This window comes from Sylvia atricapilla, chromosome Z (genome assembly GCF_009819655.1).
Source record: "Sylvia atricapilla isolate bSylAtr1 chromosome Z, bSylAtr1.pri, whole genome shotgun sequence".
NCBI lineage: Eukaryota > Metazoa > Chordata > Aves > Passeriformes > Sylviidae > Sylvia > Sylvia atricapilla.
Window position 1 is genome coordinate 19,582,310 of NC_089174.1, and position 21,655 is coordinate 19,603,964.

A 21,655-nucleotide genomic window follows, 5' to 3' on the forward strand; every position below is an offset into this window, starting at 1 on the left:
AGCCAGCAATGATCTGAAGCCCGGGAGGAGAAAAAGAACGTGTAAAGACACCATGGATAATTACAACGGTAACCAATCAGTTTCTTTAGTGCTTCTGAAGCACGGGAATCCCTCTTTTCAGAAGACATTCTGTGCCTTGTCGGGTCATGTAGCGGTGCAGGATAATTAACCTTTGGCTTTTTCTTACACAGTCCTTTGTAGCTTGATCATCTTTCTTCAGATCACCTTCTTATCGTGGGGATCCACCTACAATTTCAGCCTCTGTAACCACGGCAAGATACAAGAGGATCTACTAAACGTTTTGGATGCAGACATAATCTTTACACAAGAGGTTGGTGCTTTCTCTGGTGGCATCGGAGGGAAACTGTCGGGACGGCACTGCGTTCACGTTTTTACTCTTGACCACCGGCAGCTATTTTCTGAAAATCTCGGTTAGCAAGCCGGGAGTCAGCTAGTTTAGTAAACTGGTACCTGTGAAACAGGACCTTGAAGCTATGTCCGGCTCTCCTCCGGCGACCTTCCTAAAATGTGCTTCGCTGAAGCTGGGACTGGCAGGGACGGAGAGCAGGAGCCCGGGCGGCCGCTGCCAGAGCTCTACCCGACCCTCCCCAGCGCCTTGCAGACGCGTAGGACTGAAAGTCGCTTGTATAATGCTTCACCGACGCTGAAGATGGTGTCACGGTTGCAAAGGTGATAAATGGTTTAGAAGCTACGCGGAGGGTTCACACGGACAGCCGGCCCCTAGCGCAAAGACCAGGCAGCGTTTTTCGGGGGAGGCAGCCCTGCCCGATGACAGCCCGGAGCTGCCCAGCGCAGCCCCGCACGGCCGCCCGCCGATTCCCGCAGCCGCCCACACCCTGCCCGGCCCCCACGGGGCGGCGTGGGGCGCCGAGGGATGTCTGTAACGGGGTGCCCGGCGCTGGCTGGCAGCCGGACAAGGCGACCCCGTGGGACGTGGCTTTAACGAGCATCCCGTGTTGTTTCCCTCCAGGAGCTACAACTCGATTTTCACACCTGCGAGGACGCGCCCTCCGAGACGGCGGGCAAGCACCAGTCCGAGGTTCGCACCGGCCCGTGCACTTCCCGGCGGCTAGGTGGCATTCCCTTCCCAGAAAGGAGGAAAAAAAAAAAAAAAAAAAAAAGGGGGGGGGGGGGGAAAGATGGAGGCAAGAAAGGGAGAAAAGGGTGAAAGAGTTCTGAGGGAATGGGGGAAACGTATGGGGAAAAGGAGGAGCAGGGGAGGAGGGGAAAAGAGAGGAGGAGGGGAAAATAAGGGAATGGGAAAAAAAGGGAAAAGGGGGGAGACGAGGGCAAGGATGAGGAGCGGGAGGTGGTGGATGGGCAGCCTCTTTTTAAGGATGCGCGGAGAGGAGCTGTAGGGAAAAGGAGTTAAGGGTCTTGACCGGCCGTCTGCTCGCAGGACTCCAGGCGGGCGGAGCGAGCGGGCCGGCTGCTGGAATGCCTCCTGGAGCGGGCGCGGGGATGCGGGGAGCGGCCGGAGGTGTGGCCCGTCACCCGGTTCGTCCTGAAGCAACACTGCCCCGGCTTCAACTCCTCACGGGAGCGTGCTGGGATGGCGCAGCGGGACAGCGCCGGGGACAGCGCCGGGGACAGCGCCGGGGACAGCGCCGGGGACAGCGCCGGGGACAGCGCCGGGGACAGCGCCGGGGACAGCGCCGGGGACAGCGCCGGGGACAGCGCCGGGAGCGCCGCCGGGACGTCGAGCCCGGCCCCGTGCGACAAGAGCAAAGCTCGGGAGCTGATGGCGGTGTGGAGAAGCTACAACAACTTGTGATAGGAGGCCTGGGGGTGGCGCGGATTTTCATTTTGCCTCCTCCGCCGGACTTCACTTGCATTGTCCGCCGTGCAGTCATAGCAACGGAGCCAACCTGGGGATTTTTTGTTTGTTTTGGGGTGGGCTTTTTTTGTTTTTTTTTTTTTTTTTTTCAATATCCATAATTTATTTTAAAAACCCAAACCCACATACAAAACCAACACTACCACCACTACCAAAAAAAACCTCAAAACAGACACCTCGGGAAATTCAGAGGCTCCCAAGGCGGGCATGCCGCGGGATGCGCCATCGGAGGTGGGCTCACCTCGCGGCCACACGCAACCAGACCTGGTGCTTTGCGAGGGCAAAGGGGATAATGAACTGAAGAATAAACGGGGATACAAAAGTGAAAAATAAAAGGGAAATATCCCCGCAGACGCGGCTGTATGGAGTGTTTGTGGCAGAGTTGGCGGACGATCATCCGCTGCGCCCTCCCGCCCCTGCGCGGCCTGCGAGCCGGGCCCGCTGGTCGGCGGGCGGCGGGGCGGGGCCGGGCCGCTTTCGGCGGCGCACGGCGGGGCGGGGCCGGGCCGCTTTCGGCGGCGCACGGCGGGGCGGGGCGGAGCGGCGGAAGCGGGCGGGCGCTTCCTGCGGGAGGGCGGGCGGCCGGCGGGCGGATGCGGACGCGGACCGGGACACGTGCGGAGCGATGGAGCGGGAGGGCGCGGGGCTTTTCGCCGCGTTCCGGGTGCTCGGCCGCTTCAGCGGGCACGTTCCGCACGTTCTGCGCTATCACGGCCGCCACCGCGAATTCTACGTGGCCGTCGCCGTCGGGCGCAGCGTCCATACCTACAATGTGAGTAAGCGGCGTCCCGGTCCCCGCTCCTTTTTCCTGGCTTCCTTCCCGCTCCGACCGGCCGTGGGAAGGCCGGGGCGGTGCAGGGAGATCCACCTCTTCGTTGCCTCCTCCCCCACCCGGCCTCCCTCGCCGTCATGATGCGGGCGCGTATGCGGGGCCTCGGCAGCCGGCGGGGAGAGGGAGCGAGGGAAGGAGGGAGGCTGCCGGACGGCGGGAATGGGCTTGTTCAGCCATGTGAGCAGCGCTAGCCCATGCGGCACAGCCCATTCGTCGGGAGCGCCCCGGTGCTGAAGCTTTTCCTTCGTTACAAGATAAATCAAAGCTCACCCGCTCTGCGTAGCTTTTGAGGGTTACGTTTTTGAGGCGCTCAGATCTTGTTAAAACTCCTGTTTGAAAACATCAGATGAGCATAGTTGAGTTCATCAAGATGAAAGCCTGTGATAAGGACTCGTTTTTTTCAGAATAGAATCATAATCTCCTTAAGGTTGGAAGGAACCTCTGGATATCACCAGACCTGCCAAGGCAGGGTCACCTAGAGCAGGTTACAGAGGAATGTGCCTGGGTGGGTTTGGAATGCCTCAAAAGAGAGAGACTCCGTGACTTCCTTGGGCTCAGTCAAAGCACTTCACTGTATAAGAAACAGAACACAGAATTAAGCTGAATACAGTGAACACCAGAGTGCAGACGTTAGGGATCTTCCTGTGCCTCTGTGGTGCCTTTTAACATTCACTCCTGCCAGTCTTCTTCACTGCCTCTGGAGTAGTGATCGTCACTGGGCAGAGATGCATACATGTTTGAAGCTAAAGCAAATTCTCTGTCAGCAGAGATGACATTAGAATACAGTGTGGCTGTAGTGCAAACAAGGTAGAAGCACAGATGATGTGGAACCTAAGGTATCCAAGCTCCTCAGGGTGTCTTAGCATGTCCTTAGTTTCCTGTGCATGAGGGTAAGATATATCAGGAAGCACAACTTACTGTTGGTGATTAGTTGTCTTTTGGCAAGTGCATTGTCGTATTCCTTCTGACCTGCTGGCTGTGTGTTTTTCAGTCAACAGTGTTCTAAACTAGGATGAATCATTTTTCTGGTTTGTGAGGTATCAAATTCATTGCCTGATCTAGGTTGATTCCTAGAATTTTTAATTTCTGTTTATACCAAATTCATTGCAACCAGTTACTAAAAATGCCTTTTTAACATTTTCATTGCAGGTGAAGAAGCTTGGTATTGTTGCTGTGAGTAAGTATTCACAAATTGTTCATTCCTCTTATTTTGTTGGGCTTTTTGTTTTTTTAATGTGTCCGACATCTGCACTTCATTTTCAACTCAAAAACAAGAAAATGAATTATGCTTGCTAATATTTACACTAAAATATATTAAAAGAAGTCTCAAAAATATCAGTTTGGAAATAAGACTGCTTTTTAAGAACCTTCTGTTCTTGCCATCTTGTTCTTCTAAAAACACCTCTAAACCATAAGAACTGCACAGTTAATAAAGCTCAGTTATTAATTTATTGAATTAATTTCAGATCCCTTTTTTGTTCCTGTTCTTTTGATAATTAGAGGACTGTTATAGGAGGAAAACAATTACATTAAGAAAATAGCTGTGAATGCCTTCAGGGAGTGTTAGGAATTGGTTGTACTGGTGGATACAAAAGATACGAATTGATGGCTTGAGCTTTGGTTTATTTGGCCTTTGGTGACAAAGCAGTCTGGGTGTCAGCAGCAGGGCTCACGTTCTCCACCATGATCACCAGCTGCCTGGGTGACAAGGCATCATGCGCTCCTAGGATAAACTTGCACAAGGGCACTTGGATGGCAGGGCTGGATTTGTGCTGATGGTGGTGGTGGTAGACAGAGCAGCAAGGGGCAGCACCCCTTGCAGATTGCAATATCCCCTAAACACACATTGCAGCTTGAGAGGGTCACAGTGGAGGATAGGGAAAATGGCCGTAAGAGGTGACTTGGTACAGTGTAGATGCTGAGCAGAACTCCTGCCTCAGAGGTGTTCAGGACTCAGCTGGGCACAGCTGCAACTAACCCAGTCTGGTACTGGTTAGTACAGCCTTCATTTTGTGAAGAGCTGATGGGATGTTGAACCAGTTGATTTCCAAAGGTCTCTTCCACTTGACACTTAGATGATTCAGAGGGATGCACTCTGTCTTGCAAAGTAAGGGCTTTACTTCTGTGCATCACAAAATTTTACAGGGATGTTATATTTAAAATATTTTTTATTAACAGGGCATCTGTAAACTTCAGAATAAATGTCACACAGCCAGGACTAGATTTAGAATATCAGCTCTGCATTTTTAAAGCTGTAAGCACATTAACTTTGTTTTCATCTTGCAAAATCATAAACACATTGCATATTCTGTTCTACAGTGGGCTACATCTTCTTACATATGTAATTGTCTAAGCTTTTTGAGAAATCGAGAGTTGACATACAAAATTGTGATTGAAAGAAATTAATGCTGTGCCTCTCTTTTTATGGTGCTGTTCATTTGCTGATGTTATGTGGTTGGTGCTCTGAACTTTTTAATTTGGATCTGCCTAAAACTGTTTTGGATTAAGCAGCCTTGCGTACAGCTCCTGTGGAGTACCAGGTATCTGAACCTGGTTGTAATTCTCAGTCTCTCAAACAAATGAAACCCCATAGAATGGAACCTTCTTTTACGTTCTTATTTTAGTTCCTCCTTTGAACCTGTGCTGCAGTGCAGCATAGGGTGCAGTTTTCCATGTGTCTCCTAATAATTCACAGTACAAAGCACCTTTGTAGGAAAGGCTGCTATGTGACCATGCTAGTTTGTATCGTAGGTGCACTCCCACATTGATTTTTGACCTGGTGTTTCTCTGCAGATGTGTCAAGTGCTGTAGTTTACATTTTTATATTTCCTTGGATTGAGAGTATTGTTCCCTATAGGCTTGGTTTTCTTTTCCATTTTTCTACCGTCTGGGAACTTTGACTCTTTTACTTTTTGGGCTAATAAAGTAAATATCCTGGTATTAGATACTCTTTCTGAACCAGTAATAAGGTAGGGAATGAGATGTATTGTTAGAGCGTTAAATTCTCAGTGTGATCAGGATATAGGTGCAGGAGCGGGTCACTAACTCCCAGGCCCGTAGAATAACTTAGCCTAATAAGCATTGCTAATGCTGAGACTTTGATTTATCATCTGTGTTTCCAGCTCTCACAAAGCTAATGTGTACCTTTACTTATAGAGATAGTTCACTAATTTATTATTAAGTGTTTTTCAAAAGAACAACCTTGTGATCTACCAGTCTTATGTTACTTATGATGATGTTACTGGTGTAATGTTACTGGTGTAAATGTAGTAATATTTGAATTCTCCTGAAATGTGTGCATTTTTCTAAAATTCAACATAACCTTTTGACCAGAGTGCTTTCTTTTTGTTTGATCAACAGGTAATACTTTGCCACAAGACATCACATGTTTGGCAGCAGATCGGATGTTGATATTTGCTTCGTGTGACAATATTCTCTATGCTTTTGCCAGGAACAAAGAGGTTCATATTAACTTACTTATTCCTCAGTAGTACAACGCAGATGTGTAGTGTTTGTGGTATCAAGGCAGTTAATTTTCTACGAATGCCTATTTCCATAACTGTTTGGTACCTTCGGTTTTAGGGAGACAAACTGTGGAATGAGGAGTAAAAAGCTTGAACTGGGAGAATGTAAGAGCTAATTCCATAATGCTGAACTGTGTTTTGCATATCAATTACAATGATAAGGTCGCTATTTAAAGATTTTTTAAAATCATCAATTCACATAAGCAAAATTAATTGAAAATAAATAATTAAAAATACTTAGGTACCATGTTTTTTGTAAACAATTTTAAATAACAATTATCTATCTTGCATTTCAAGTTGTGTGGCTTTTTCATGAATTTTATTTGAGCTTGTTGCTGACATCTGTTAGCTGTCCTTAAGTATTATGTTAACTTGATATTCTACCTTAACAGCTCATTGGCAGCATTTCTATTTTGAAATTATAGGTGGTTCATACCTATGAAGGCCACAAGGCAAGGATATGCCTTCTACAGCCTTTTGGTGATCATGTCATCTCTGTGGATGTTGATAATGTTCTTATTGTTTGGAATATACAGTCAGAAGGTGAGATATTTTATTTTTGTTGCTGCTATATAGAATAGCACTGTTAGACATTCAGTAATTTAAGAAGAGGGTTTTTTAAATGCACATGTTCAGAAGAAGTTTATTCTTAAAAAGAAAATTCTTCAGTGATTGTGCTACTTATTTGGCGATCTGAAGTCCTGATCCTGCAGTAATGCTTCATGAATGGTTACCATGCCATGTGCAGAAGCCCAATAAGATTCTGTGGAGATGTAAAGGAGAGAGTGATTATATGAAAATTACATTTTAGTGTTCTATTTTCTTGTAAAGGCTGTGATAGACCAGCTTTGGCATTATTTCTGAATTCCTGTAATTCTTTGATATTTACCAGACTGGGTACAACTAAATGCTAATGAATAATCTTTTTGTTTGTGTCTGTGTCTTCTCATGCCGTTGTCAAGTGCTTTATGAAATTGTGCTTCAGTGCCCCAAACATTTTTCTTTAGAAAGCATTCATTGTGTGACCAGTGTTATTCTCTGCATGCTGTTTGTCAAAAGCGTCTGTAACCAGGCTTTAGAGATTCAGAATTGCTGTAACAAAGAAAATGCATGCTAATCAGATGAGGTGTTTTGCTCAGGCAGGAGCAAGAATCCCTCAGAAAGATATAAATAACTGTAGTATTGCCAATATTGTTGTAGTGGATAGACTTATTGGGAAAAAAACACACCTTCAAACCAACAGATGTTACAATGTAAAAAAGTTTAGCCTCTTCTGTTACACATCCCTTAGTCCTTTAATGTAAGAAACACCAATTGGAGGATTTGAAGAGTTAAACATCTATCCTGCTTTTACATTTGCGAAGGGATGACACGCGTGCGGATTTGTAGGTGTAGCCACGCTAACACTGTTTCTTACTGTCTTTGCAGAAGAATATCTTCAAATAGATTTTGATAAAGCCACTTTTGCAGTTTCTGCACTTCTGCATCCCAGCACCTATCTGAATAAAATTCTCCTTGGGAGTGAACAAGGAACCTTGCAGCTGTGGAATATAAAATCAAAGTAAGATTCTTGATACCGAGTATTGGCACATGTTTTCAGTTGGTGTATTTCCAGGAATAAAGAATGCTGCTGCTCCCTGCATGCTGATGCCTTTCAGGTTACATGTTGTTTACTCTCCCTGCAAAATGTCTGGGGTTGTTCAGGAATTTATTTTTTTTTTTTAGTTTCTTGGAATCACATAGCTTTCCTATGAAAGCTGTTGAAATAATAGGAAAAGCATGTTCAGGCCTCCTGTGTCTCATCTTCCAAGCTTGACTTTTTTGGTTATTGTGGGTCTAAGGAAGTGCTGGCAGGTGGACTGGAGGTAATTACTAGAATTTGAGCCTTAGGTAAGAGATGTGTAGACATGCAGTTGTCTCTGAGCATATCCCAGTAGATCATCATCCACAATGTCAGTATTTCATTCGTACCATGAGCAGCTGCTTTTTAAAATCATGAAAGTTACAGGTACAGTGAGCTTCACTGCATGTTAGTGTTCATACTGCAAAGATGTTTTAAGTTAGCTTGCATAAATCAGTGTTTCTGATTCTCTTAACTCAGCTTGCCATGATATCACTGATATTTCTTTTGTTTCATATGTTCATGGCATGTAATTATGTCACTTGTGTGGTATTAATGCACAACACTAGCATTTTCAAAAAAATTTAACCATAAGTTTTTAACCTTGCTCCGTAGTATCACAGGCTTTTTTTTTTCTTTTATCTGACTTACAAAGAACTTATAAGAACAGAAAGATTATGTACTTTCCTGTGTAAGTGCATATAAAGTAACCACTGTGTCATGGAAAATCTCCAAGGGTTAATTTATATAAGGATTTTTTATGTTTGTTTTACAGCAAACTCTTGTACTCATTTCCAGGATGGGGCTTAGCAGTCACAACTCTTGAACAAGTTAGTATTTTTGTTATTTTTTGGTTTTGTATGTAACTGGTCACAGACCAGCAGACAAAGTATTGTTTAAACTTAAAACAGTAAAGATGGCGTGTATTCTCTCAGGTAACTGATGTAACCCTCTCATGGGTTACGTGGTGGTTTATTATCCTTTCTTCCTCTGTTCCTAGTTCTGTTGCGTTTAGCATTTTATCTCTTTTGTGTTCATCACATCTATAGTCGTCACTGAATGATGTCATGAATTCACAGAGTTTTTAAGATGCATGTATATAATGAAGTTTCATTACACTTGCAGCTTTTTGCTTAATCTGTTTTGCTCTAGAGTTTGATAAAACATAGATTTTATTGATTCAGTAAAAGATTTTGTAATGGTATTTCCTATATTTTTTTTTTTTTTATATATAAAAGTAAGTTTAAACTTACTCGTAGCATTGCTGATGGCTGTGAAAATGGTCAGCAGTTGTCCAGGATAAAACTTGTAAATATGTGGGGGGGTATGGCAAGGTATATAATGGTCTTCGAGAGCTGCCAGACACTTCAAGTGATCTGTTTTTCAAAGGAGTCCCAGCTTCTGGAAACAGATTTTTTTCATTTCTTGCAGGCTCCAGCAGTGGATGTCGTTGCTGTCGGCCTTGTATCTGGTCATATTATTGTACATAATATTAAATATGATGAAACTCTGATAAAATTCCAACAGGACTGGGGTCCCATCACAGCAATATCTTTTCGTTCAGGTAAGTCTTAGTGTTTTTTATTTAAAATATGTATGAAAGCACCAACACTAAGTGGAATAGAGGAAAATAGTTTGTGATAAAACATTTCAGAATCAAATTTGTGCTGAAAGTTTTAGTTTTCAAAGGCTGAAGGTAATCTAGAAAAGGAAACAATAAATAAGGGGTATCATGCATTTTCATCATGCTGGCTGTTTTATAGCATTTTCTTGTGTTCTTAGTGCACAGGAAGCATACCTGAAAAGTTTGTTTACAGTGTGCCAAGAGTTAACACAGTAGACAATTGTCAGAAGTATTGTAATCAGTACATTTTGCTTTAGTGTCCAAACCTACTTCTCAGCAGTGTCTTTCCTTGCCAAACAATGTTAGAATGTTAATAGTTGGGTGAATACTGAATGAATGTTACAGAGGAAATCATAACTTACATTCTAACAAGCATGCCCTAATTATTAAAGCTAGTTACTTTAATGTTGATCATGCCTACAGAGCTGTTGATACTGAATCTAATCTCTCATCTGAATAATCTTGCAAATCTTATTAGAATATAGATTGAATGCAGAGCTGTTCAGGAAGAATGCTACTGGAGAAAACTGAGGAAAGACTTGTGAGAAGTAGGAGGAGAGCCTTTTTGTGCCAATATCTATTGTGCTTTCAAGCAAAACCTCTAGCTCCGATTGCTGGGTTTAGAGATTTTATTGTTACCTGATATGAAAAGGTCCTGTTTTTTATTATCAGTGAGTTTTATTTCTTTCTTGATTCTCATACTAAAATATTTCTGTTAAAACCTATATTATTTCTAGCATCTTGTGATTATAGACTTTTCTAGCATCAGTTTTAAGATGTGACTGATGGGATGAGCTGAATGTCAATAAGCAAACCATTTGAAATTTTAGATGGACACCCAGTAATGGCAGCAGGTAGCCCAGTTGGACACATTGCTTTGTGGGATCTAGAAGAGAAGAAACTGATGTGTCAAATGCAAGATGCCCATTCCACAGCAATAGCTGGCATGACATTTGTCCCTGGAGAGCCACTTCTTATTACTAATGGTGCTGATAATGCTCTACGGGTGAGTTACAATTGCTGCTGCTCTCTAAAACAATACTCAAGTTGCTGCCCTCTAAAACAAAACTCAAGTTGCTGGTCTCAGTTAGACTGTAGCAGACTGTGGTTCAAAGATTTGTTGTCATTGCTTCATTTACTGCTTTGCAGTACCCTTGAAGAACAAAGCTTTGGATCCACTTTTCCAGAACCACTCTTTATATCCCAGTATTCTCTTAAATCTTGATCCATTTTGATAATGTTTTTGATCACAAGCAGTTGCTGTTGGTAGAAGTCCCTTGTGCTGCATGTCCTCTCATGCCACTAGGTTTTGGTGGAGGGGCCGAATGAACAGCAGGAAACAAATCAGGTGTTGTGATGGGTGGGTTTATCAGCAGGGTAATGATGGCAGGGTTATCAGCCTGGTGTTTCTGTTTGTTTTGGGGTGCAGGTTTGGATTTTTGATGGGCCTGGTGGTGCAGGTCGCGTATTGAGAAGCCGAATGGGACATAGTGCACCACCAACAAAAATCAGATACCATGGGCAAAATGGAAAACAAATTCTTAGTGCAGGTATGAATCTCCATTCTTTTTCAGTCTCATTTCTTGCTGTGATAAAGAAAATGTACAGAGCTAAGAGTCTTTGTTTTATTAATACACTAGATAATATTTCAAGTGTTGTATAATATATGCATGAAACACAGTAAGTAGTTAACATAAACAGTGTAATTTATTACTGTAACCAAGAGTTTCCTTACTCTAGTAGGAAACTATTGTTTCCCTAGGGTAACAAACATCATTAGCAAGTAAGCTGAAGAGTACTTGAAAGCAGAATAACAAAAGACCTGCTCTTATCATCCATATTCATACATTTGATGAATAAAAATGGGTTTATTATCTTCTGAGCAAGTATTAGCTGATCAGAATGAAACCTGTAACTCAAGAAATTTGGTTATCGCAGGGGAAAAATAAGCAACATAATGCATTTAGTAATTAATTTTTAGTACCTACTTTTTCCACTAGTTTGATCAAGCTTTGTGGCGTGCACCATCTTTGTAATTTATTACAGCTTATTTCTATCTAATATATGGTTTCAAGGTTGCCTTTTACTGAGATACCAATCTAAAAGTATAAAAATGCATAAGTGACTACCCTTCCTTAGAAACTAGCATATTTAAAAACACCCCTTAGGAAAGGGGTGTTAATCACAGCGTGTTCTACCCTAGACCACTTAGGTGATGGATGGAATGACAGAGAGTCACCACCTAGTCTCTAATTAGTCTTAAGCAATTAATTGTCTATATGGGCTACTTTTGAAAACATTTTACTACCTGTACTAAAATCTCTTGCTGATCGTCCAACTAGTGGCTTGCATTCATTTAATGAGTTATTGTCCATAGTTCAGCTCACGCCAGACAAACCACAGTTTCAATCAAGGGTTGCTTAACAAATCTTCATATTTGCTTTTGCAGTGGAAAGGGCACAGAGGCAGCCTCTACAATGAAAAGGGTATTAACCTTTGAGATCTGATGTATCTTCCATGTAGAGAGACTAACTCTCTACACTCCTTTCTGAAACGGTGGTAAAACTTTGTGCAGCAGAAATTAATTAGGGTTGCCTTTCATGGTCTGCTGGTTTCCTTAGAAGAAGCATCTCCTCAAATTAACTTCATGAAATTTCATTAATGTTATGGATGTTACAGAGTCAGAAGAATTGAACATGGAAAAGATGTCTGTGAACAGGGGTCCTTCTGATCATGTGTGGGGCAGAGTTGTAGGAATAGGGCATAGTCCCTAGAAAATTAGGCTCCATTAGTTCTGCTACTTTGAGTGTATCTGTATTTATTCTTGTACCAGAATTTTTAGTGAATACCTTATTATAGCATTTTAAGTTACTTACTGCTTATTTTTTACTTTCTTTACTCAAATAGCTTATGAGTAAAGTTGATTTTTGCTCTTCACTGCTCTTTTCAAATACTTTCTTAGGTCAAGATGGAACATTGCAATCTTTTTCAACGGTGCATGAAAAGTTCAATAAAAGCTTAGGACGTGGTAAGTATTTCAGTCAAAGTATAAACATAGGTGAAAAAAGGTCCCAAAAAGCATTTATGTAAACATTAGACAGGCCTTATTTTCCTTTCAATGGTCTATAAAAGCTAATCACCTTAGTTATTTTGCAAACTCAGTCCTTCCTGCAGTGAATGTACTTTCCAGTTTGTTTAAACTTTAAAAAAGTGATTTCTGATCATAGCAGTGTATGTTACTTTGCTGTGGGAAACACTGTGCATGACTTTTGTATTAAAAACATGTAAAACAGTAGCTGACATTTCAGCATATGTAATTGCATCTTTTCACCCTATTTCCATTTTGTTCAATTGACTAAATTATTAGGCAATTCATGTTTCTTGGCTTGAGTTCCTTTGATTTATTGTAGAGTTTGACTTAAACACATCTTGCATATCATGACATGGTTAAGGAACACTTTCATTTGGGAGAGCAAGGATCAGAAAGACTAAAATAATTCTTAGTTTTAAGTATCTGTGTTGTTACATATGTATTTGGATATGTTTGAAAAGATGCATAAAAATTAATTTGGACATAATTTGAAATTCAAGATTCTTTGGTTATTGAAAGGGCTGGATGCTGTTTGGTGCTTTGTACAGTCATATCCATAGGACCATGTTTTCAGCTGTGATGGGGGGAACCTCTGCCTCAGGATTTCAGCACAAGGTCTTGGAACAAGTAGTGAATTCACAGCTGTTAATGTAAACGGCTGGTGATTTGCTCAGCATTGCATGAATTTTTACAGAAATTATTAGTGTTCTTAGTTCTACAAACCTAGGGTACAGTGATGTGTTTATTTAAGCCATATGTTTCTAAATTTCAAAGGACCTTTGCCTTTTGTTAACAGTCCTTTTTAAACCTTTATTCTCAATTCTGACAATGAGACTGAGACTGTTAATGTCCATTTTTAAGGTTCAATTAATAAAAAGAAATCAAAAAAGAAAGGTCTTAAGCTGGATACGATGGCACTTCCACCGATTACGTCCTTTGCTTCAGGTAAGTGGTCTTTGTTATAGACTAAATGTGAGTACATTGTTTTCATGTATTCATTTCATTTTTTAATCCTCAAAACACTGTTGATTCAGAAGCACATGCTACCTCTAGATTATTCTGTGGCCTTTCATGAGCTTACTGAGTGACAGTTTGAAATGGAGTTTGACTTGGTAAACTGTTGAAATATTTCAAAAAGAGCATTTTATATTAAAATGTCCTTACCTGGCTCTTGGCTTGAAAATCTCTTGCATGGGAGCCAAAATCTACAGATGTACATATTAGTTCAGGCTGCAGAGGAAATCTTAGTTACAGTTACAGTGGATTTTGAGTCCTCAGTACACTTATGTGAGTAACTTTTTAAAGCTGAATTTCAAGTTCATTTGTAATTCAGCATGCAAGTAATGAATCTGCCTTCTTTAAGCAAAATTACAATTATCTTTGCTTCATCAAAATGTGCTTCTTTCAATTAATGACCTCCTCTTCAGAGTTTGAAATCTGTTTTGTCAAAAGTGTAGCTGCATTCTCTTCTGAGGATGATTTATTGTTTTCTATGTTGAAAGATCTGGATTTACAATTTTGTGGAGTCATTTGACTTCTGTGATACTGACTGTCTGTACACGCTTGTTACAAGTATTTGTGTATATTTTTAAGATTTATATTTAAAATTACTTAATCTTAAAATTAATATTAGAGCTGCCTGCATTTGAAGACATAAAAGCTCCATTTATTTAAGTACATTTTAGAGTTGTGGGGTTTTTTTTCTCTTTGTTTGGTTAAGCAAACCAGTTGGTATCTTGTTTTAATCTTTGAAGCTCTAGAAATATCCAGTTTCAAGCTCTGAATTTTTTTTTTTTAATTTCCAGAAAAAAAAAATCAGGCTTGCTCTTTATTTAGATCTCTATGTATCATATTTGACTACAAAGTTTGGATACTGAGCTTTTGATAAACAGTTTTCCTAGAAGTGCAAAAGAAGTATTTTGCTATGTGAAGCAGATTTAGCTCTTAAACCTGACTTTATCTGGTGTCTTCTGCTGCTTCAACAGCTGAAGAAAAAGTTAAAGACACTCAGCTGGAAATATGTACAGATTGAGCAATCTGAACCATTCAAACTAGTTTAAAACATTTACATTGAAATATGCATTTCAAATTGCAGAGGCTAAAATATGCAAAGGCAAAGCATAACGTACAAAACAATGTTTGAGGTTTTGTTGTTAACATTTTAGTTACACTACATATGCACAACTGTTTGCCCAACAGTTTTTCTGAGTGGTAGCTTTTTGAGTGTGCAACAAGAATGAACTGTTCTTTCTAAAGGTACTTTAAAATATCAGGAGAGCTGAAGTTTGACTTTAGAACTACTGTTTCTAAAAGGACCCTGTGTTACCTTGCAGAAATAGCACATCAGAGTGACTGGGATGGTATTGTTGCCTGCCATCAAGGGTATATAACCTGTACAACCTGGAACTATCAGAAAACCTCCATGGGAGCTCACAAACTGAGGCCAGAAGAATTTAGCAAACACACACCTGTTGACATATATGCAACAGTAAGTTTACTGAGGATTTCTTCAGATTCACACTCTATGCTAGTTTAATTCCTGTTATTACAGAAATAATGCTTAGAATGAAAAAGCATGGTCTAGATGTGTTTTAGTTGCTTTCAGAGTGCTTTCTGCCAGCTCAGTGTGTCCAGTGAGCTGGTTTGTAATGCTTATGGTCTTATGAAAAATTTTTCTTTTTTCCTAAACATTCAGCTTAAGTGCACTAACTTTCTGGCTTAGAGAGGTGGTTGGTTTTTACCTTTAGTCTTTCACAGTGATGTAGAGTTGTCCGTATGCCTGTGATGATTAACTCTGAGAATGCAGATTGCTGAAGACTCTGTGCTTTTTTTGGCAGTAGAAGGAAGTGTATTTCCCAATTGTAAGAAGGATATTACCTCAAAAATCCTTTACAGCTTGAGCTGGACACGATGACACTGTGTCAAACACTCACAGTGATGGAGATACAAATGTTTGCTGAGGTTTACCAGCTTTTTAAAGGAGGAATTACTGTGGCACACCTCATTTGCTAGGGATTCATGCAACTCCTTATGTCTTATGATACATGGCTTTTTGACATGATGCTTAGTTGTTAGGTGTTAGATAAATTTTTGTAAATACTCAGTTTTCTTTTGACTGCTAGATTCTTTGGACTATATCTTTCCAAAGGCATCTAGACCTTTGTTTCTTCCTATTTAAGTTGGGTGTCATTTCACTCTAATTTGGGAGAGTATTGGTAACATGGGCCTTGAAAGAGGCATGCGGTTGCCATGCTTACACTATGTCTTAGGGACTGAATTTGTGGATATCTTTAATTCACAGTGCTGATATCATTGCCTATGGCTTCTGATGGATGTCACTAAGCTAGGATTTTATTATCTTTCGTAATCATGCATTGCCACATTTATTACATATTGACTATTTGCGCATTTAAAGAGCTTCTCCCTCTGCTTTCTTGAGATGTAATTTGTTTGTTCTGTGGAGGTTTCCTCAAAGAACATGTTAGTGTTTTGTATTCCCAATACACTGTATACCGTCTAAGAATTTTGCTAATTGGTAGACACCTAAAGAATGGTTTCCATAGGTGCTTTCTTTTGTTGATTATTTTTTTTTTTTTTACTTATTTCTTTGAAAGGCAGTTGACATTACCTCGTGTGGTAACTTTGCTGTAATTGGGATGTCAACTGGACAGGTAGATGTGTATAACATGCAGTCTGGCATTCACAGAGGGCATTATGGTGAAGAAACAGGTAAGAGCTCCTAAACTTCCAAAATACTGGTGCTTAACAAAACAGCAGTCCCTTGATGTTCTCTCATCATGAAAATTTAATGTAGGTTCTGAGTTGAATTTGGGATGCATTTCAGCTTTTCTGATTATGCTGCACTGTCCTATCGTGGCAGTCAGAAACCTGACTTGAAGGACAGGATCCATGATAAGTTCAGCAGCTCTAATGTTAGCATATCCTTGGTTTTATTTAACACAAAATTGTCAATTACCACAATGATTAGCGCTGAGATGAGATGCTCTGGCCTCCACTTCTTTTGAGATAGTCATATTTCCTTTTATAACCTTTTATAAGGTTCTATCTATTAGATAAATTTGCCCATCTGTTTTGTGCGCTCTGCTTAGAAATGAAAGAATGTTTCACATTAATGGAAAATTGAAGTCCTGAGCAAGTCCAGTTCTTTGTATATGGTGTTAATTTTAATTACCCAGCTGCAAATTTAGGATGTAGTGTGACAGTGCTCCGACATTTCCTTTTAAAGTTGCACACATATGTATTTCCTGTCAGGTACTCTCATGTGTGGTTTTTTAGCACTCCTGATCTGAAGTTTTTGTTGAAGAAACAAGGAAAGAGTCCTGATGAGCCTTCAAGACTTACTGGGTTTCTAAAAGCCATCCAGCTCAGCAAACATGGAGTAGTGCCTTTATAAAATCATTGGTTGATAGTGGGATGAATTTTCTAATTTTGGTTACTGGCCAGTAGCTTCAGGTATAGATTAAGAAATAAAATTGATCCAAAACCAGAGGAGCTATGTCTTGTCTTTACACTGCAGTGTGAAGTGGCTTTGGAAAAGTCCCAGTCTTGGTGCCTGAACTGAAGATGTAAATTTTGTCTGGAGTGGTAGGTCCTCTTGGAGGCATTCCTTAAGTGATTCAAGAAGTCCCTCAAATCTCACAATCACAAAAAGTGATTTCCCAAACTGAAAGCAGAAATAAGAGCTAACACTCAGCTTCAATAGCACTTCTTACTTGTATTCTAGATGTTTACTTGAAATCAGTTCGGTTTCTGTAGAGATAAAAAAAAACTTAGAATGCTGGAGCATCTTGTCAGATGTCTTTCAAATTGTCAAATGATTGCTGTTTGTTCATTGTAGTCTGGCAAAGATAAACAAAATAGTGTTTGGCATTCAGCTGATTTCTGTGCTAAATTTAAATTGTGGAATAATACCCTTTTCTCTTGATTTGCAGCACATGAAGGGGCCATTAGAGGGGTAGCAGTGGATGGATTGAACCAGCTGGTAATCACTGCTGGAAGTGAAGGATTAATTAAATTTTGGAAATTCAAAATGAAAGAGCTGGTTTATTCCGCTGAACTTTCTTCTTCTCCAAGTGGAATTCTGCTTCACAGAGACAGGTAAGAAAGAAACTGGAGTAATTTTGTGTGTACAGTGGTTGGTGAACATACTTTATGTAGAAAGGCAACCAGTATTATTAATTAGAATATATTAGAATTTATTTTTCTAATGCTTTGAAATACAACTGACTGGTAGACAGAGGATGACAAGACATTTTATTAGACTGAAGGAATGTAACATTTGTTATTTTTAGGATAAAAGATACTTGGAGCAATGTTAGGATGTTTTCATTTTTATCTCTTGAGTATTCCCTATCATGTGTGTTGATATTTCTTCACAGTGGTATTCTGGGAATTGCCTTTGATGACTTCACTATCAGTGTTTTGGATATAGAAACCAGGAAGATTGTCAGGACATTTTCAGGACACCATGGAAAGATTAATGACATGGTAATTGTTAACTCATTTTCTGTAACAGGTGACATGCACCGATACCTAACAGATTTTACAGATGGTGGGTTTCTCTGCATGTATTGAATTATTGGGTATTATGTTCAGCTGTGATTCAGCTCCACAGCACTTCTAGTCATGTTAGTTTGAAAATGTAAAGAGTTCAAATTGCCATCTATTTTTTAATGTTCTTTGTGATTTAACTATTACTTTGCAACAAGCTGATTTGGGGATCAAACAAAACAAAGCACTGGGAATAATGAAAACCATGTTGAGAAGCAAAATTGTGCAGAAGTCTCAGCTGTGTCCATAGAAAAGATGAGCAAGCTGAAAACAGGTCTGAGATTTTGCAGTACATTGATAATTCCTTATTTACATGTTATGTAATAGTTCATTGTAGTATTATTGAAATAGTTTTTAGCTTCAAATTTATTCATAAATGCTACTAGAAAGGTATTTACTTATTCAGCTTCATGCTTAGAAGTAGGTTTCCACCATGAACATAAAAGTGAGGTCTGAAGTGCTTTGACTAACAGTGAGTTATGTCCTGTATTACATGTTTGAACCTGTTCTTAGAAAGTTTCTGGTTTTGTTCTTTCCTCACTTTTAGTAGTGTATTGTCAGTTTTGGCTTATGGCTATACCATTTCACCCAGATTTTAGGGAGCAGGCTAATGGTTGTGCCATTAAATTGACTATTTTATTTTAGACGTTCAGTCCTGATGGACGTTGGCTGATAACTTCATCAATGGACTGTTCCATTAAGACTTGGGACCTTCCCTCTGGATGGTGAGTCAGTTTGAAAACATACAGCAGAAGAAATAATCCCTGTTCTGATAAATGGCAGAAAGCCTTTTGGCTTGATTATCTGTCACCAGATGTGACACTCAAAGCTGCACATGATATAACAACTTTGCCCACGATTTTAATTGTATCCAGTGCTAGCAATGCATGTGTTTTCTGGGTCTACAGAATAATACTGTCCTGAAGATCTGTTGATGATACCTGGAATTTCCATGTAGCATGAATTTGTTCTTTGTCTGGAAGCAGCACTATAATCTAAAGGGAAAGACTGCTTACGGTGAATTGCACTGTGATATGCTGGAGTTTTCATAGGATTACAGAGTGGTTGGAGTTGGAAGCAAAGATCTAATCCAACTGTCTTGATGTGGAAAGCAGGTTTTCTCACTAGGTCAGGTTACTCAGAGCCCCAGCTTGGCCTTGAACAGCTCCAGGACTGGACCATGCACTACTTGTTTATGCAACCTGTTCCATTCCAGTGCCTCACCTCTCACCATAAAAAATTCAATCTACATCCAGTCTAAACCCACGGCCTTTCAGTTCAAAGCTGCTGCCCATTGTCCTGTCACCACAGGCCCTGTTAAAAAGCCTCTCTCAATTTTTCTTGTAAGCTCCCTTTAAGTATTGAAAAGCCACAAGGTTGTCTGCGCCAGAGCCTTCTGTTCTCCAGGGTGAAGAACCCCATGGCTCTCTCATTTTCCTCATAGGAAATGTGTTCCAGGCCTTGACCAATTTTCCTGGAGCTGCTCTAACTTCCTGTGTGTCTTGGGCTGAGGGCCCCAGAGTTGGATGCAGTACTCCAGTTGGTTTTGTAAAGAGAAGCCTGTTTTCACTTAAATTCATTTTAACAACACAGTATGTCTTTACACCAGTTATATTTTTCATTTGTTTGTACTTGCAACTGCCAAAAATACTCTCTTGTGGTCCACTCTTCTTCCAGAATAAAGTTTGGCTGAGAAGTAGGCAAGTACACACTAGAAGCTCAGGAGCCCAGGAGAAAAACAAGATGAGAAGTAACTTTGCTTTCTGCCAGGGAATTCTTTCAGCACCACATTGGATAGATATTTTTTTTGTAATCTAAGGTAGTGCTGTGCACTCTGCATCTCTGGTGGTTGTTCCTGGAACTGAAGGGCTTCATTTGGGTTGAGTATTTTTGTTGACATGGTATGGTAAATAATTTTGGGTACTGTAAAAGTTCCCATTTTACTACCAGAAGTGCATTGCATCTCAACAAACAGTTAGCCTGTTCTTTCATGATGACAACCACTAGTCTAAAATAGGACAGGATGGACACTAAGTGTCTCATTTCTGGTGTAAATTGAAAGGAAATTAGCACTCTGGTCTTTGTGTTTCTAGCACTCTTTCCCTTGCAAAGTAATATGCCTACAAAAAATTGCAGCAATAATTAATATCAGTTTCTTCTATTTTTCATTTCTTCAGTAACACAATATTTTGCAATAAGAATCTATTTATAATGTTTTTAAAAGGAGTCTGATAATAGTTCTCTTTTACATGTAAAAAAATTAAATATTTCGTCTCTTGTCTCTGAAATTTGGGTCCAGCTGAAATCTAGGCAGGTAAATTACAAACCCTGGTTTTAAATGTAATTCAGTTAAATTATTCTTCTGGTTTGTAAAGGCAAGGTTTTCCCATAAGTGTAGGCAGAGGAATGTACTGAAAAGGAGGAACAGCTTTTAATTAAAGGCCTGATTCTTACTTTATCTCTGTGGCTCATAAATAGAAAAAGCATCTCATGAACTGTGTGTTCTAAAGCCTCAGCTTTGATATTGTTCTTATAAAAAGATTGAAAACATGTTTCTAGAATCCATCACTACAAAAATTACCAACCGACTTTAATAAATGGTCTGTATATATCTATAATGGTCTGTATCTATCTATAATATCCATATTAACTGGACATCTGTTTTTCCTTGGGAGTGGTGCTTAACTGTCCTTACATAATGTAATGAATGTCATCCTAGTGCGTGTTTTTAACATAGGGCTTTTTTAAAACTGGTAAAAAATTACAAATTTGTATAAAGAAAGTTACAAGCAGCTTGCATAGACAAATTGAGGAATCAGGGCTATGCACTGACTGTTCATAATTTGGATGGAGCACTTGAGAAAAAACACCGTAAGAGACCTCTTAAATGTGAGCTCAACATTATGCTTCCATTGTCTCAGTTTTGCAGTTAGGCAGAAAGCATAAAGGTAGATGCCTTCAGCCCCAAGCCAGGATTCATTTAGCTTTTTGTGTAAAAATTGTGTCTTATTTCCTGTCTGATCCCTCCTTCCCCCAAGCTTGTAATTTTAATCACGATTTAAGTTCAGTAAGTAGAAAAACTTAATTTCTTGTTAAATTTGTCTTGGAGATCTTTGTGGTAGATTTATTGAACAGAATTTCTTAATTGCAGGTAAGGATTGTCATAAAAAGGTGAATTTAAAACTAAAAAAGTATCTAGGGTAAATTTTTCTCACCATTGTCAAAATATGTCCAATATTATATATGGGATTTATGAGTTTAGTGTTAATATATTTTATATTGAAAGCAGTTAATGATTTTCCTCTTACTTGAAATTTGCAACGGGTCTAAGAACATGGATAGGGAGTAAAACACTCCTTTCAGGGAAAACAGGCTTTTATTTTTGATATGTTCTCTCAAACCATCGCAGGAGATCTCAGTATGTAACAAAATACATGCCCACAAGATTTTAAGTTTTAAACTGCTATGTTACATCAATATTTTTTCTTATGGTTAGCGAACAGAACAGGGCTCCAGGGCTGTAACAAGAACAAA

At 40.0% G+C, this 21,655-nt stretch overlaps 1 protein-coding gene across 1 annotated transcript in view; it reads left to right on the forward strand.

Annotated features, from left to right (window-relative positions):
* Positions 1–2,480: 2,480 nt before the first annotated feature.
* The window catches only part of WDR36 (WD repeat domain 36), a 29,188-nt gene continuing 10,013 nt past the window's right edge, over positions 2,481–21,655 (forward strand). Inside the window, exons 1-16 of the mRNA XM_066339959.1 lie at positions 2,481–2,630; positions 3,840–3,867; positions 6,051–6,151; positions 6,640–6,757; positions 7,643–7,775; positions 8,611–8,665; positions 9,267–9,399; positions 10,290–10,465; positions 10,889–11,009; positions 12,422–12,487; positions 13,412–13,495; positions 14,884–15,038; positions 16,165–16,279; positions 17,503–17,668; positions 17,950–18,058; positions 18,767–18,846. Coding sequence (XP_066196056.1) covers positions 2,484–2,630; positions 3,840–3,867; positions 6,051–6,151; positions 6,640–6,757; positions 7,643–7,775; positions 8,611–8,665; positions 9,267–9,399; positions 10,290–10,465; positions 10,889–11,009; positions 12,422–12,487; positions 13,412–13,495; positions 14,884–15,038; positions 16,165–16,279; positions 17,503–17,668; positions 17,950–18,058; positions 18,767–18,846 — 1,787 coding nt within the window. The 5' untranslated portion in view covers positions 2,481–2,483. The remainder of the gene's footprint in view (positions 2,631–3,839; positions 3,868–6,050; positions 6,152–6,639; positions 6,758–7,642; positions 7,776–8,610; positions 8,666–9,266; positions 9,400–10,289; positions 10,466–10,888; positions 11,010–12,421; positions 12,488–13,411; positions 13,496–14,883; positions 15,039–16,164; positions 16,280–17,502; positions 17,669–17,949; positions 18,059–18,766; positions 18,847–21,655) is intronic.